General features: G+C 44.7%; 1 protein-coding gene across 7 annotated transcripts in view; it reads right to left on the reverse strand.

Annotated features, from left to right (window-relative positions):
• Positions 1 to 18,245, reverse strand: part of relch (RAB11 binding and LisH domain, coiled-coil and HEAT repeat containing) — a 74,149-nt gene that overhangs the window by 17,625 nt on the left and 38,279 nt on the right. For 5 of the 7 annotated variants that reach the window (XM_080794097.1, XM_080794102.1, XM_080794099.1 and 2 more), the window contains 12 exons: positions 17,935 to 18,099; positions 16,801 to 16,948; positions 15,881 to 16,037; positions 13,725 to 13,848; positions 12,957 to 13,005; positions 9,530 to 9,609; positions 8,403 to 8,509; positions 7,753 to 7,852; positions 5,929 to 6,011; positions 2,537 to 2,600; positions 1,972 to 2,110; positions 1,256 to 1,372 (listed from right to left, as the gene is read on the reverse strand). In XM_080794097.1, the coding sequence (XP_080650223.1) occupies positions 1,256 to 1,372; positions 1,972 to 2,110; positions 2,537 to 2,600; positions 5,929 to 6,011; positions 7,753 to 7,852; positions 8,403 to 8,509; positions 9,530 to 9,609; positions 12,957 to 13,005; positions 13,725 to 13,848; positions 15,881 to 16,037; positions 16,801 to 16,948; positions 17,935 to 18,099 (1,333 nt within the window). Of the gene's footprint in view, positions 1 to 1,255; positions 1,373 to 1,971; positions 2,111 to 2,536; positions 2,601 to 4,760; positions 4,844 to 5,928; positions 6,012 to 7,752; positions 7,853 to 8,402; positions 8,510 to 9,529; positions 9,610 to 12,956; positions 13,006 to 13,724; positions 13,849 to 15,880; positions 16,038 to 16,800; positions 16,949 to 17,934; positions 18,100 to 18,245 lie in introns of all 7 variants that reach the window. The other 2 variants (XM_080794098.1, XM_080794100.1) reach the window with 1 other exon arrangement.

The following is an 18,245-nucleotide window of genomic DNA, read 5'->3' on the forward strand; positions in this document are numbered from 1 at the left end:
TCCCCCCCATCCATTCAGAGCTAGCAAGCTATTCCACATACAGTAAGTATTATCAAATTGTTTCAATACCACATTATTGGTCACATGCAGCGGGGCCGTGAGACCTTGTCTGTTGGGAGGCAGTACAATATTTTAAACATGTGGCACGATATCCTAACATGCTTTTCCTCAACTTTAAACCCGCCGCCGCCGACCCGAATCCCGGCATTGTCAAAAACAGCCAAAAAATCTACAACTTACAAGTTCATACACGTTGTGATGCATTGTGAGCTTGTAGATACTTTCACTATTTTGTTGTATGAGAAGGTATAGGGGACCACACAATCACAGGCCTTAACGTCCTGTCATTAAAAATGTAGCTTGACCAACGTATAGTTCTCCATTCACTGTGCTGAGGCTCAACAACATATTTGCTGTACGACCTGGAAGGAACTTGTCAACATACAGTAAATGAGCCTCAGATTAATTCCTGTGTCAACAGGACATAAACCTTGATCCAAGCTCATACTGTATACCTGGCTGTACGTCACGCACACAGTTCCACTGAAAAGGCCTATACATCAAGTTGTTTTTATTTAAAATCTTTTTCATTCCTGAGACCCCCCTAGCATCACTTCAAGCCCTTGTGCTCTCTGCACCTGTGAGAACCACTCACTCCCTCCCTCCCTCCCCAGGTCAAATGTAGGGGTGTTGGCAGAGACAGGGACTATACAATGTGGGAGGAATTCATTAGACCCAATTAGTACTGTGGGGAAAATTCTATTTCAGCTCAGGGGGTTCAGGTACACTTTGACACATTACTGTCCTGGAATCGTACCTAGGACAGTCAGCGCTTCTGACTGTCCACGCACGCAGGCTCACTAACCAAATGTTTATTTTGTTTTTTTGTTTTTCCTGAATTGCACGGAATCTATGAAAAAACATTGGACTGCATGGAATGTGTGAGTGTGCTGTGTGTGGCCATTTCACTCCATATAGTGTAGTTTGACCATAATGCTGAGAGACTGAAAAAAACTGTAGGCCAGACAAGGTCTACAAATAAGGCAAAGAGAGATGAGACACAGAGCAAGAGAGAGAGAGAGATAAAGAAAGAGAGAGAGAAGAGAGAGAGGGAGGGAGGGAGGGAGAGAGATGGACGTATCACAGTACCGTAGTTATTATCGAGCACATAAACCAGAGTCACCAAAGCTGTGATCTTGTAGATATTTTCTGAAAACGTAATGGAAATTCGTATCTTTTTTTCCCAGAAGGATACAGCAACAGGAGATGGCGCTGTAGGCCTCAAACAGCTGCGTGGCGACGTCCATCCGCTTGTTCTCCGCCGCCTGGCTGTTGTTACCCAGCGCTAGCTTGTGGAGGTGAGGCAACACGACTGAGGAGAGGAGAGGAGAGGAAAGCCCTTCATTAGTACTCCACTAGTACGACCATGTCACTTTGAAAAGACAAACAAATCAGCTTTAACGTAATCACAGGTTTACAGGTGTAGACAAAGTAGGTGAAAATTCTGTGCAAACTCCACGAACAACAACAAAAAAAACCCACCTATTATCGTCACAATGATGAAGAATAAATCATAACTGATTGGTTACGTGACGGTGGTATGCACTGGAAATGTTCAGCTATAAAGCTGAACATTTCCAGGGTTAAAGATGCCATTAAATGGGCGCCCGCTGGCCAAGTGGACCAGGTGCATGCCACATATAGGCTCTGGCCTCACAGAGTGTCGCGTGTTCGAGTCCCGTTCATGACGACCTTTGCTGCATGTCTCTCCCCCTCTTTCCTGTCTATCTTCACATGATACTATCAGTAAAAGGCAGAAAAGCCCCCCAAAAAAAGATGGCATTAATAAAATTGTCGCTCTGAAATGTTGATGTCTTCACGAGCATAGTAATACAACCGTGCATGTGGCTGTGCGTGTGTGTGTGTGTGTGTGTGTGTGTGTGTGTGTGTGTGTGTGTGCGCATGGTTTACATTCGTCTCTGAAGCGCGGGTCTGCGTTGGGTCCGACCCGTCCGAAGGTTCTGATGATCTCCATGTGCAAAGAGTGCTGGTCCTGGTACTGAGGGTCCTCCAGGAAGGACGCCAGCTGCATCTTCACACGCTCCAGCAACTACACACACACACACACACACACACACACACACACACTTGAGTATACATATATTTTTTGCAAGCTCATGACTCCAAAATATGGAATGGGTAATAAGGTACCCAAAAGAGAACTTATGTCTTCCCGGTGCCCAAACTAGTGAAAATAGCAGATCTACAAGCTCAAAACGCGTCACTTTGCGACATGTTGTGAGCTTGTAGATTTTCTATTTTCAGTAGTACTTGAAACGTTTCTTTTGTAATTTATTAAAACTTTCTTCGATTTCTTCATGAAATTACTGAACAAAATCATCATTAATTCAAGAAAATGTTTGCTTTTCTGGGAACGTTTTTTGAAAATGTTTTGAAACACTGAAAATCCAAAACTAAATGTAGGAAACTTAAAATAAAGGGACCCATAAAGCCACTGCAGTAGGTAGTCTCCTACCTCTTTCTGTGTGACGGTCTCCATGATGGTTCCAAAGGCAGGGATGGTGGATATCCTCACTGAGCTGAAGTTAACAGGAGAACAAGCAACACACATTGTTCTCACCGCAGTAGTAGCAAACTGATCCAAAAAGAGTCTAAATTATGAACACCCATTAGGGAAGGGCATTTGTGCCTTTTTTTATTTGTTTTGTTAAACGTGTAAACTTAATGTAATGTGGGCGGTTTAAGGCGGCTAATTGTTTGTGACGTCAAATATCGATAAATACAGGTTGGAATAGGGTCATAAACATGTATTTGAACATAGATTAGGTCTATATCTCATTCTGTATGGATGTTGTCTTCTCTTCAAATGTTTAAAAATAAGAACAGTAAAATATTGATTGACGAACATTATAATATTTATGTGATTAATATTCCATTAATATTCTGTTGATTTAACGATCAACAAAACCGAACGTACAAGAACAAAAAGAAGACTGGCTGTAAGAGCCTTCTGACTTGAAAGCCATAGAAGATCTTGCTGGGATTTGGAGGAGGAGGCGGTTGGCAGTTGCAGAACGCAAACCCAGGAATATTATTGAACTTGAGGCCACTGTACACACGAGGGATGGGCCAAAATGCTGAATATTATTGAACTTGAGGCCACTGTACACACGAGGAATGGGCCAAAATGCCACAGGAATGCTGCCAGAAGCATGTTCCTGGCTAGTGGCTACTCATCACAACAAACATGAGAAATAGCTGGCAGTGAGTGCTATTTTGGTTAAATATTCTTGGCAGTAAATTAGTTAAAAGTGGCTATTTTCTTCTTCTTTACCCCCCCCCCAAACTTATGTAATATTAGTTGTGTTGAGCTATGTACATACTGTATATAGATCCTGTATTATTTGTGTATTTCAGACATTTAGTGAATGTTGCCAATAAACCATATTTTCAGTGGTGTTTGGATAATTTCGAAGCGCAAACTGTGTGTTTTAGGCTGTATGGGTTTCAAGTCATCAGTTAGTCTTTACGCCTGTGAGAATTCCAAGGTTATTAATTACTACACGATTAGAATTTATTATAACACCCGCAGTTTTACAATGTGTTGACAGTGGTGGAGAAGACAACATGTCTATAAATTCCTTCTGTGACTTCAAAGACCTTCTATACTTGCGCTTGCGGCACTAACTTTGAATTAGCATTCATTTTATTCTATTGAACACGTATGTGTTGTTTTTAATGTACTGTTCTTTTTTGTTGTTATTATTCTTTTACAATCTATTGCACAACACGTTGCTGAAGTGTCTGTTTTCAATCTGTTGTTTTTAATGTGTTGTTCCTTTTCTTTTTTTCCCCACTGTATTGCACGGTGCTGTGAGCAGCATTCTAACAGCCCACCACCCATCCGACAACTAAACAGGGCTTTTAAAAAGGGATAGTTCACGTCCCACAAAAACATATTTTTCTATTGATTACTCACCCATAAATTCAAGTCTCTATGGGGTAAGTAACCGATAGAAAAAAATTATCATTTTGGGTGTGAACTATACCTTTCAGTTGTCAGATGGGTGGGCATGCGTTTCAGAGAATGTTATGATCAATAAATCAATCAATCAATCATATATAATATGTTATATCATCATTACAATCTAAGTGTTTTGCCATTTATTTGGGGGCTCATGTGCAATACCCTCAGAGATCTGCAGCCCACATGAGGACAAAGTTAAAGGAATACTTTTTCAACGCATCTTCATATAATTGGTCCTCACTAGAGCTCAATGGCACACTTTGTGTCGACTATGGAAGGAACTTCCCGTTGCAATCAGAGCTGCAGTGAAGACTCACTCCCAATCTTCGTCTGAAAACCTGCACCTCTTCAGACTTCGTCTTAGCCAGTAGTAGCACTTGCCGTAGCACTTGCCCTAGCGTCAACGACCTTCGGGCGTATGCAAAGGCTCAATTTATGTAATTTAGATAGCATTTTTATGTAGACGTACTGTAGCACTCTATAGCGTAGGTACGGTAGTGTCACTGTACAGATATTCTACTCTTAGCTTCCTTATGATTCATTTTATGTTATTTGATGTATTACCATGCGTTGTTCTTGCTTACTGTATCGCTCTGGATTAAGAGCGTCTGCTAAATGTACTCACTCTGTCTCATTGGTGGTCTCAATGGGTGACGTGCTCTCTATAAGTGAAAGTTTTAGTCTGTCATTTTCTTGTATGGGTTTAACTCACAATTCAGGCCCACTGCACAGAGTTATAAGGGCCGGGGCGGCCCGGCGGTGAACTAACGCTTCGTTCATGCCGCGGAGAATCAACTGCAATGCCCACCACCACACAGCAGGGGGCGAGAGACAGAGAGAGAGAGACAGAGACAGAGAGAGATTGTGACAGGATGGGGGAGAAAGAGGGAGGGACTTAGATAAAAGGGCAGGGGGGGGGGGGGGGGGGATGGAGGAAGAGAAAGGAGAAGGATGGAGCAGTGGTTCTCAAGCTTTTCATTTCAATCACCACCATAGCTCTCAGGGTGTACAGCATTCTGTGCACTCTCAGAGTTACAGACATGGCAACGGTCCATTTGGAGGCCACTCGCCCCACTTTGAGAACCACTGGAGTCAACCAACCGGCTGATATTGGTTAAGGGGGAGGGGGGGGGGCCCTACTTAAAGAGGAAGAGGAGGAGTGTTAACAAACAAACACACATGCAGAGCTGTGGCTGCATGCACACACACACACAAACACACAGAACCACACACGCCAGCAGCGGTCGCACACTGATGACATCGCTAGAATGAGTGTTGGCTGATGGTGCAGGCTGATGAGGCGGACATGCGTTTGCGGCGATAGTGACGGCGAATTTACGACGGAAAACAACCTCCCGCCCGCGGGCCAGGCAGGGACGAGCCCCCACATCGCACAGATGCTCTTTATTTGGTGAAAAGCTCCATCACTTGCACTTTTGAGAGTTGTGTGTTGTTGTAGTAAGTAAGTAAATAGGAAACTCTGGAGGAATGCACAGGACTAGAATTTATGGTCATGATTCACCAGGATCCGGGATTTATTGGCTTAAAACAATTTATATAAATATTTTTGTAAGTCTCTATGGGAAAAATGAATGGCCGATTTTTCAGTGGAACCAGAAAACATTGCCCACTGCTATGGCCTATACACGCCACTTTGAGGACCACTGCTGTACAGGTGTCAGCAACACAGTGTCACTCAGTGACAACAACACACCTCTCTCAATGTCACCTCTCTGGCGGGCGGGCGGGCGCACGGGGCTGGTGCCTGCGTGGCGATATGTGGGCGGCAGACAGAGGTCAGGTGGTTGAGGGGGGAAGGGGGGGAGGGGGAGACGCGGTGCGGTGGGGTTGGTGTTCTTATCGTTGTTGTTGTCACTTACATTTCGGGGTCGGAAGACAATGTGATGAGAGCCGGCACCACTCTCTGAGCTACCAGCGTCTCATTCACCCCCTTTACCAGCAGCTGATCCCATTGGACAGAGCCAGCCGTGATGTCACAGAGGTGGGCGTGGCATTGGGACAAGAGCGAGCAACACCGCCGATAGAGAGAGAGAGAGAGAGATAAAGAAAGAGTGAAGGAGGGAGAGAGAAAGTGTGAGAGCGATAGAGAGAGAAAGAGTGAGTGAGAGAGAGAGAGAAAGAGTGAGAGAGAGGGGCAATAGGCAGGGGAGGGATAAAAAGAAAAGGAATAGACAAAAACAAAAGATAGGAAGAAAGTGATATACAATGACAAGACCTGCAGCAGCGAGGCAGCGGTGTATACAAACAAATGCATACACACTCTAGCAACACATTCGCGCACACTTGCGCACACGCACGCACGCACACACAGCAGAGATGACCATGCCAACGCAGCTAGACTGCTGCGCACAGTAAGTGTTCCTTTCAACACGGTGAGCATAAGGCTGTAGGCTATGCCACAGATCCCAGGTCAGATGCTATCTCATGTGTGGATGGGGGGAGAGAGAGAAAGAGAGACAAAGACACCTCATGGTATACCAGTCTGATCTGGGAGCTGTGGAGCATAGCTTTTGACGATGGAATGGTGACTGGGGGGAAAAGGGGGGTGAGTCTACTTCACAGTACATGGAGGGGTGGGGGGGGTGCGTGAGCGTGTGTGGGGAGGGGGGCATGAACATACTATAGGACAGAACCACTCCTCCTCAAACCCAGGGTCAAAGCAACCATCATGGGCCCCGGTTCCATTCCATTTCTATCCCTAGACCCTTGAGCCCTGGCAGCCTGTGTGTGTGTGTGTGTGTGTGTGTGTGTGTGTGTGTGTGTGTGTGTGTGTGTGTGTGTGTGTGTGTGTGTGTGTGTGTGTGTGTGTGTGTGTGTGTGTGTGTATATATAAAGTAAAGTTTACATGCACTACTCCTGTCAGAAGCAGACAAAACCAAAAAGAAGTATTTAGCCATGTAATGAATTTAGTGTTGAACTAACAGAACAGTGTAGCTGGGGGGTTGATCTGGTGATAGAATTGGAACCAGGGCACTGATAAAACCGGCTAAAAGGGATTCTTTTATAAACACTTATATAACGCTAAATATTACATGTATGTAACATGTTACACAGCAGCAATAGCAAGCAATGCTAGCACACAGAGCTAGCCCAATATTTGCATAAACGTAGCTCACACATATTATCTATATACTTAAGTTACACAGAATAGCAGACACATGGCAGGTTACTTCTGGGATACAATTACAACAGCAGATGGTTTCTAATGAAGTCAGTTATCACGTGGAACATTTGATAACATTGAGAGTATCACAATTCATTTAGTAGCATTATTGGCTCATGATCAAGGAGTTGTCAGTGTGTGTGTGTGTGTGTGTGTGTGTGTGTGTGTGTGGGTGTGTGCGCGTGTGTGGGCTGGGCGATATATGACGTCCATCTCGATTATTTCAAACTTTTGCCTCAATTACGATTAATGAATGATAGTTAAAAAAAATGATATATACACGTATATATAGTGAAAAGTAAACACAACATCATGATGTGACACATTGTAAGCTTGTAGATCAGCTATTGTCATTATGGGTACCCTACCATTGTGCAAAAAAGTGTTTATATATCAGAATCCCCCCAAAAAACCTAGCTTCTTTCGACATATTTTCGGTTAATTGCCCAGCCCTAGTAGGTGGCGTGTGTATGTGCACGACTGTGCGTGCGCGTGTACTGTATGTGTGCGTGCGTGGTACCTCAAACATGCGTGCGGCCGTGCACCGGACCAGTGCAGAGGTATGGACCACACCATACCACAGCACGGTCAGCAACAACTCATGGTAGACTGGGTTCGCCCTGCCACACACAAACACACCAATATAGTTACATTGTTGAGGCAAATTGAGACAAAAGGATAAGTGAGTTTCACAACACAGCTCAACTTCTTGGTTTTGACATACCTGCCAACATTAGACTGTGAAGAATAGATACTGGGTAGAGAATTATGGGTATTTTCAGGATAAATTCCAATTCAGAAACACAGCAGGAGTGAGGGTAATTTAACATTTCAGGAGTTTCCTGCTAAATTGCTAAGTGTTGGTAGGTGTGGGTTGTTGTCAAAGCACGATGGTAGCATATTTGAAAACCCCCCCCCGAAAAAAATACATTTAGGAATTAAGAGAAACTTATCTAATCTGACATAATAATATTGTAATATGATGCAATCAGCATAATTCTAATATAATCATGGATGGGCGATATGGACATTACAATTGAATGTCTTGATATCAATATTATGACATAAAAACATATGACAATAAAATGTAGAAAACAAGCATTCTGAAATCACAAGTGGACGTGGATTTCCACTGTCTGTCTGTGTGTGTGTGCGTGCGCATGGTCTTACCCCAGCTCTACAAAGGAGGCCTTCAGGCTGTCCAGAGGAGCGTGGGACAGGGACAGCGTTGTCATCACGTCCTCCAAGAAACCCACCAGCAGCTTACGGTCCTCTTCCTGTGGGGAGCAGTCAGTCACTATGTTTTAGAGAAGAACCCCCATAACTCTAACCCACCAGCAGCTTACTGTCCTCAGAACCCCCATAACTCTAACCCACCAGCAGCTTACTGTCCTCAGAACCCCCATAACTCTAACCCACCAGCAGCTTACGGTCCTCAGAACCCCCATAACTCTAACCCACCAGCAGCTTACGGTCCTCAGAACCCCCATAACTCTAACCCACCAGCAGCTTACTGTCCTCAGAACCCCCATAACTCTAACCCACCAGCAGCTTACTGTCCTCAGAACCCCCATAACTCTAACCCACCAGCAGCTTACGGTCCTCAGAACCCCCATAACTCTAACCCACCAGCAGCTTACGGTCCTCAGAACCCCCATAACTCTAACCCACCAGCAGCTTACGGTCCTCAGAACCCCCATAACTCTAACCCACCAGCAGCTTACTGTCCTCAGAACCCCCATAACTCTAACCCACCAGCAGCTTACTGTCCTCAGAACCCCCATAACTCTAACCCACCAGCAGCTTACGGTCCTCAGAACCCCCATAACTCTAACCCACCAGCAGCTTACTGTCCTCAGAACCCCCATAACTCTAACCCACCAGCAGCTTACTGTCCTCAGAACCCCCATAACTCTAACCCACCAGCAGCTTACTGTCCTCTTCCTATGGGGAGCAGTCAAGTCAGTACGTTTTAGAGAAGAAACCCCCATAACTCTGAGAGCGTTAGGGTCCTTTTGGGACCATCTGTACGCTCTCAGAGTTTACAGACCTATAAAGGGGTCATTAAGAACTCCCTCAAGCAATCAGTCACTACAGTCAGTGGTGCTTCTCACAACTTTATTTATTTATTAAAAAGAAAAAGAAAACTCGCAAGAGGGTCTATTTTAACTATTTGTCATATTATGACAAAGAGTATAGGGCTTAAATGGTTGGTTTATAGTTGTATTAGCAAGACACACAAACACAAACACAAACAAAGATGTCACTTAAAAAAAAGTAAGCTGTATTGAATTTACCTGGTTATAACACGTCAGCACTCCAGTAGCGTAGATGGGCACGGTGGCCTTGAGAAGAATGCCATTTCCTGCTGTAGCGTCTGTACAAACACACATGTCAACTCATTGTTCAAAAAGGGGTGCAACAGTTCATTGAGCTATTATAAAAATGATCAAAAATGTCATAAAAACTCCATCCCTATTTTGGATGTCATTGCATGTCAGGAGAAAACCTGCAAAGTACGGTTGCATCCGATTTCAAATTGGCCTCGACCCCGCATGTGTGAAGCGTGCAAAGTGTAACTGTCTCAACTTCTGACACAGTTACACAATTACTGTAATTTATGATGGGAGTGTAAGGGGCCATGTGCGAGTGCCTTTTGAGTTGGCAGTCTGTCATGCATTCTATGGTGAAGACGTGCTGACCATCTCGCCTCATCGCTCTCGACACCCGGGGCTTTTTGGCGCAGCGCGCCCTGGCCGCCACGAGCTGGAATCACTTCAACTTTTGGTAGACAAGGGCTGATCTTTTGATCCTCCTGGCTGTGTATGACAACCCGCTAATTTAGGACCAGATGTTGAATCGTTATCACGGGCAGCTATGAAAAGCCCTTGTTTAGCGTTGTTCCAGCTACGCTATTTGTGCTATTATAATAACGCATATGTGACCAATCTTGACGCACAGAAAGTCATTGGAGATGACAAGATGACTATGATATATATATATGTGTGTGCTACCTAAATAATGACCAGAAGTAAGTCCTTGAGAACGGTTTTCTCAGGCCAGGTGGCCCATTCGACCAGGAGCCCTAATTAGGGATTTTAACAATACAACAAGCCTATTAATACCTTATATTTCATATTGTGAGCTTGTAGAACTGTTCACAGTATTGCCAAGTCTAGTCATTATAAGCTACTTTGGACTTGTTTATCTATAAAGTTTCTTTAAAAGTATTGGTGGTCCTTGACATGGAAATATTTGAGAACCACTGCTCTAAAACAACATTGGACAATGACGTTTGACAGTCGAACTAGAGTTGCTTATTTTAGACTTATTTTCTGACTTTTTTTTGATTTTCTGACTTGATCTGGCCTGTTAACATTGTCATAGACCTGGTTGCTTGTTTCTCACTCACAGTCACGAAATGTGGCAACCCTGGTCAAAGCGGTGCGTTTGTTGTGGTTCCGTAGCAGGAGGCTGCACAGGATGCTGCTGTCATGGATAACAGTATTTAGCGCAATTTTATGTCCCAGAACTGATGGATATGGGCTTATGGCTCCATCGCTGCCCCTTTCTTTTCTAGTAAGTAGAACTTTAACCCATTCTGACCGGGAACCCGTTTTGGTGTTAGCATCATGTTATGCTTTAGCTATTTTTGAATAATCGAAGAACGACTAGACATTTTTATAATCTGATCTCAGGTCAGAATGGGTTCATCAGACCAGTGTGTGTCCAGTGGAAACCTCGTGTGAATCTGATCTCAGGTCAGAATGGGTTAACAGGTTCCGTCCATCCGACGTGTCCACACGTCATAGGGAATCCAATCGACGGATGCATAGGACGTGTGTACGCATCCTAGCGCAATCCACAATGATATCAGGCGAGAGCTTCAGAGTAAAAGCGGCCATGTTTTCCCGGCACCCCAGAGCTCCTATTTTGAAGAAATCCCGGGAATGATTGTGTTAGCGGCGTTCTTGACCTCCTTTACTATAGAGTGTGCTGACCATACAGTATAAGGAGTTCCTCCCCGTCTCCAGTTAACCCCTGGGTTAACCCCTCAAAAAACCTTTGTTTTTGGCTAGGTGTCCCAGCCTTCATCCGATCAGAATAGAGAGGGGCCTTCCGCCAATTATGATCGAGGGGGGGCGGGCCTTGGTGTGTGTGCTGTTGGCCTGTAGCGTGCCCCCCCCCCCCCCCCCCCCCCCCCCCCCCCCACTGTAGAGCGTGCATGTGCACATCTTGTTACCGGGGCGGACCGGGGAGTTTTCCAAATCACCCAAATCACTGAATGCTCCTTTAACCCATTCTGAACGGGAACCCCTTTTGGTGTTAGCATTATGTTATGCTTTAGCTATTGAAAAATAGCAGATCAGGCGCGCTACGAGCTTGTAGGTCTGCTATTTTTGAAAAATTCGAAGAACGACTGACATTTTTAGAATCTGATCTCAGGTCAGAATGGGTTAATCAGACCAGTGTGTGTCCAGTGGAAACCTCGTATGAATCTGATCTCAGGTCAGATTGGGTTAAGGTGTCTACTGGTATACAAAACGGCTCCTCTGCTCAAAAGTTGAGCCAGTTGCACAAAGTTTTCCAGAGCAGGCCACTACAGTTTAATTTTTATTCTTTTTTTTTTTTTAACGAGGAAAAGTGTAGCGGGACAGGAAATTGAATGAGGCAGAGAAGGGATGATGACATGCAACACAGGAACGTGAATGACACACGAGGCAGGAATCAAACCGGGTGGATGTTGTTGCCGATTATGTGGTTGACGCACTACCGGCTCACACTGTTCGAAAATAGATTTTGACAGATGAAGTACAGTATGTAAACAGCAACGCACGCACGCACGCAAGTACTTACTTTCTTTTAAAGTTTTCAAAAGTACAAATGACAAATTATTTTTTGAATGCATGCATTGCTGTATTGAAATGTAGACATTTCAAAAGTACAAAAGAAAAAGAAAAAGAAAAGAAGCATAGCCTATAGGGTAGCAAGCAAGCTCACAACGCATTGCATTGGTAGGTTTGGGGCCCGGTGGTCCCTTACTGGAAATGTAGTTGAGTCAATAAGTGAAATATTTGTGTTTGAAAGAAATGTAGTGGAACGAAAGTCCACCAAGATTCAATAGATTCAAAAGAAACAATAGCATAGGCAGTTACACCACAGATAAGACACCAGTTCAACCAGTCATATAACGCTGATGTGTACAGCGGTGCACCACACTGTGCAGTCTGTATCAGTCCGTCTTGTACACCGCAGTGACAAAGTGGTTATTAACGGATTTGGGGCTAGATTAACTAATTTTGTGGAGGACCCTGTGGAATCCCCTCAAGGAGCACGGTGTCCCTGGGCGCCCACTTTCAGAACCACTGGCTGAAAGACACGTCAAGTCGTTATCGTGTAATGGAATAAGGACAGGATGGGTGCGCGGGGACGGGGACAGCTTTATGGTACATGGTGATGATCAGGACTCAGACTTGGCTGAGATGCAGCCCAGCACACAATTCATGAACAACCACACAGACCAAAAGCTAAATCACTTGGCAAAGAGTTGAGACCGAGCGCCTCTTATAACTGTACAAAACATGCTGGGAATGAGAGACGACAGGGGAACACCCATAACTGGCTCTAAATAGCTTGTTTACAACAACAGTGTGTGTGTGTGTGTGTGTGTGTGTGTGTGTGTGTGTGTGTGTGTGTGTGTGTCTGCGTGCGTGCGCCACTTACCGACGTTCTCTTCAGAGAGCCTGAGAATCTCTTGGAACTGTGGTTTGACCTAAAACGGTGCAAAGAAGATGTCAAAGATTTCACACTGCAACCATCACTGTCGGTTATCATTATTGTCACCAGAGAGCTGTTGCCGCGTCCGCTCCGAACTAAAGATGATTTTTATTTACTATCTTAGAGTGAGGTCAAAGAGTGTCTCCGCGGTCGAGACGGCGGTCCCTCGTAATCACGTTGACCCAGCTATGGGTTCCAGCGTGCCCTCAGCTCACTGACTGTCAGCGACTTCCTTCTCTGTCGTTTCTTTTCCTCTCAAATACGTTGATACTCTGTTTGCACTTCTCATGGACAACGTGCTGACACTCTTTTGGACTTAACGAAGAGCTGCCATCTTTGTGTCTAACCTAATGCTCCTTATGTCTAACCTCATGTAAATATACTCTACTAGCTGGATTATGCTGTGTACGTATATACAGTAGAGGTATATTAATCTTCTTTTTTGCTTTTCCTTCACATGTTGCTCTGTTATTTCCCTTCTTTCTCTATTTGCTCCCCCTTCCCACCCGTCTTTTTTTCTTTTCAAACCCTGGAGAAGACTGGATCATCACCTAGATATGGATGGAGCCGGCCATGCAACTCTACATCTGACCTCAAACCCTTAAATCTCCATTATGGTTCTGACATTCCATATGTTGATCTGTTTTGAATGACAGCGACAATATGTACGTAGTATGACCATTTGTATATTGTGTGTCCAGATGAGAGCTTTACCTTAGTGTTGGTGAAGATCTTGCCAAAGGTTCGACAGAGTCTCCAGAAGAAGCGCGAGAACTCGTGAACGCAGGTTGACGACGTCACGTTGATTCGACCCACTATTTCAATCAGCTGGGGGAGGCTGCATGGGGAGAACGGGTACACACCATGTTAGCATAATGTACTGACGCGCTGAATAGAACAAACAGCTTTAACCCATTCTGACCTGAGATCAGATTCATACAAAGTTTCCACTGGACACACACTGGTCTTGATTAACCCATTCTGACCTGAGATCAGATTCTAAAAAATTCAGTCGTTCTTCGATTTTTCAAAAATAGCAGACCTACAAGCTCGTAGCGCGCCACTCGGTGGCGCGCTATGAGCTTGTAGATCTGCTATTTTTCAATAGCTAAAGCATAACATGATGCCAACACCAAAATGGGTTCCCGTTCAGAATGGGTTAAGAACAGCTTTAAGAACAGCTTCCACCCAAGCTTCTTTATTAGGGTTGGGCTCCGGAACCGGATCCACCATTGGATTCACTCACATTTGGAACCGTTCCCGGAAACCGCTTTTTATCGCACACGTCAGATGTGAACTTCACGTCTTCTATACAGTTACAACAATGCTGGTGGTTCTCAAACTTTTTTTTTTTCATAGCGGACCATTTTGGAACGGTTTGTGGACTATGTGGTTTGAAGCGATAAAGTGCTGACACTCTTTGCACCTTAATGTCTAATATGATGTACTGAATACTGTACTTGCCGTTATATTACGCACCTTATGTGTTTTTTCTTCAATAATTACTGTATGTCTAACCTAATTGAGAACGCAGTGAGCACTTACTATGAGACCTAGCAGATCATGTCTGTCTGTCTGTCTGTGTGTCTGTCTGTCCCGCTTTTGTGCCCATATATGGAGCTGAGTGATTTGTTTGTGATTGATGCAAGTGTCTGTCCCGCTGTTACGTCACCATGACTCAGCCATAACCATATAAGGAGTCCCCAAAGCAGCTATACGTCCAAAACCCAAATATGTACGAGCTGCGTTCGCTTCCCGCGTTTGCGCGTCGTACTGGTGAACATACTGTACTGGATGGATGCTACGTGTACATATGTAGATATCTTTTGTTGATTTATTTCTTTGTTCTGGAAATAAGTAACAACAAAAACAAAGGAGCTCGGCCAAAAAATTCATTTACATAATGTGATCTGATTAGGGGTGTAAGAAAATGTCAACACACTTCGGTATCGAGTATTGCATTTTGTGACGGCATTACAAAGTCAACTTTTTGTAAGAACTCGTAGCATATCATCCCTGTTTGGTGTCAGTATCAGATCTACAAGCTCAAAACGTGCCGATTGGCGCCATGTTCCGAGCTTGTATGTACAGCTGCTACTTTGGATGCTTGTGTGTGATGCTGTAGTATTAATGATCAAGTAGGGTGTCGTAAACTTTTTGAAAAAACACAAAAAGTTCAAATTGTGGAGGTTTCTGCGCGACAACAACGATATGATGGTGTAATCTTTGTAGTGTGTTAACCCACTAAGACCTGGAACGCTGTTTCACCTTGGCTTTTAACCACTTAAACCATTATTTTAAACTTTAGCTGTTGAGAAAATATATATAAAAGTGCAGCACCCGAGTGCTATTTTAGAAAATCGGTGAAAATGTGTGAAAACCTTTGAATATACCGTATATTCTTTCCCAGCAAACGTTTTTTTTAACTCAAATCTTAGCTTCTGGGGGGTCCCCCATGATGCTACAAATATTTTGAGATGGAGGTCGGCGCGGCCAAATACACATAATTCTGCACCACTGATAGCTTTTTCAGAAAACATGATTCATGATTCATGATTTAGAAGACATTTGAAGAATCTGGTCTCATGTCTTATGGGTCATTAACCCATTCTGGCCGGGAACACATTTTGGTGTTAGCACTATGTTATGCTTTAGCTATTGAAAAATAGCAGACCTACAAGCTCATAGCGCGCCACTGAGTGGCGCGCTACGAGCTTGTAGGTCTGGTATTTTTGAAAAATCGAAGAACGACTGAATTTTTAAAAATCTGATCTCAGGTCAGAATGGGTTCATCAGACCCAGTGTGTGTCCAGTGGAAACCTCGTATGAATCTGATCTCAGGTCAGAATGGGTTAATGATGATGACTCACAGCTGGTTGACCACCCACAGCAGGCCCTCCCAGCCCGTGGTGCCCTCGTGTTCCAGCTGATGGTCGTAGAGGAGGAGGAGGACGCTCAGCATCTCTCTGCTGCCCACGATGGTGGACACGTCCTGGAGAGGGGAGGCCGGCCGGGGGAACCGCGTCACTGCACACAGCCACACACACACACACACACACACACACACACACACACACAGAGGACAACCCACTTACAATGCACCATTTAGGCAGACGCCCTGATCCAGAACAACTTGCGATAATAAGCAAGGTAAACACATACTGTACGTCAAATGCAGAGAGACAGTGTTATAGTGCAGTGGTTCCCAAACTTCATAGCCTGTGACTCCAAAAGAGGAATTTTGTCTCTCCGGGGGCCGGGACCCAAACCACTGAAAATAGCCGATCTACAAGCTTGTAAATATGCTATTTTCACTACTACTATGTATTTTTTCCGCTCTAATTGATGGATAAAAAAACCCCAGAGAAGACGTTTTGAAAAAAAAAAACGTTGAAAATCGTTAATCGACAAAAAATTATATGTGTCTACTAGGGAAACAGTGGTGTAGTGGCTCAGTAAACTAGGATCGCCGCTAAACCAGGAACGTAGAATCTGACGTAACAATACGGTCCTCACAAGAGAAATGGTTGTTTTATGGTTAGTTGTACGCTCGTGTTTCTTTTACATCTACTATTTTTCAGCTTTAAGGTAATTTCAGACAGGCATCGCTTAACGCAGACGTTGATGCCTGGATCAACAACAGGCCTGCTCCAGGTCTGCTCATGATGGGCGAGACAATGGAAGTGTAAAGAAGAAAAAAGCTACAGTAGACACAATACAGGTCTCTAGTTATAGTCGCGGGCCTCGACTTCTCCGCACATACGTGCGAAGTGTGTGAAGTGTGTCCCACCCTCTATAGCGGGCGTCTCTCCCTGCAGCTTGGCTCCGGCGGTGAAGGGGGCGTTCTGCAACACCACGGCAAACAGAGGCGGGATGAGAGACTGCAACGCCGACAGCAACATGTGCAGCTTGTGTTCATCCAGACCATGTTCACCCTGCTACAGAGAGAGAGAGAGAGAGAGAGAGAGAGAGAGTTTATAAAGCTTGTGTTCATCCAGACCATGTTCACCCTGCTACATGGGGGTGGGGGTGGGAGAGAGAGAGAGTTTATAAAGACCATGTTCACCCTGCTACATGGGGGTGGGGGGTGGGGGAGAGAGAGAGAGAGTTTATCCCATTGTGACCTGAGATCAGATTCATACGAGGTTTCCACTGGACACACACTGGTCTGATTAACCCATTCTGACCTGGGATCAGATTCTAAAAATGTCAGTCGTTCTTCGATTTTTCGAAAAATAGCAGACCTACAAGCTCGTAGCGCGCCACTCGGTGGCGCGCTATGAGCTTGTAGATCTGCTATTTTTCAATAGCTAAAGCATAACATGATGCTAACACCAAAATGGGTTTTCCGGTCAGAATGGGTTATAAAGCAGGTCGATCATTGCGGTGTGCAATGGTGCACAATTCAGAACACAAGCAGAAGTTTCATTAGCCCAAAGCCCCGAACCACAACAATGGTCGAGACTTCAAGGTTGAAAGGAGTTGCATCATGGCGACCCATTGGTGTGGTTTGGGCTCAACCCTAACTTCGTCTAGCATAGCTTAGCTTTAGCCAGGACAACTATGCAAAAATGCAATGCAAACGAATAGGCGAGTGCGTTCCGGTGCGGTATGCAAAGGGAAAAGAATGACTTCTGTCCGTGACAATAAATCAATGCTATACAGTTTGAATTCTGTACACACGCACACATAGAGCAACGACTTCTCCTAATCTGAATCGACTTGTGTTAATGACATCGATGCATCGGTTATTTTAGTGAATGCCCTAACACACACACACACACACACACACACACACACACACACACACACACACACACACACACACACACACACACACACACACACACACACACACACACACACACACACACACACACACACACACACACACACACACACACACACACACACACTCACTTACCATGAGCAGTTTGTCTATGCGAGCCAGCAGGGCGGGGATGAGCACAGTGTGCAGGGTTCCCAGTTCTGTGGTCCAGGCTGCGAAGGCGGGTATGAACACCTGGTGGATGGCGCTGATCACCCGCTCCGACGGGTCTCCCAGAGACAGCAGCATCAGCTCGAAGCCCTGCAGGACGCAGTGGACAGGTGCAACACTTAACGATGGAGTGTCTATGGTGTTAACATTACTCTATTAGACCCCCAGGTGTGGTTAGAATATTTAAATATGTCGTCCCTGCAAATGTTTGGTTTTCTTCCTGAAATCTGAAAGCC

This window comes from Protomyctophum bolini (assembly GCF_963924005.1).
Source record: "Protomyctophum bolini genome assembly, chromosome: 21".
Classification (NCBI taxonomy): domain Eukaryota; kingdom Metazoa; phylum Chordata; class Actinopteri; order Myctophiformes; family Myctophidae; genus Protomyctophum; species Protomyctophum bolini.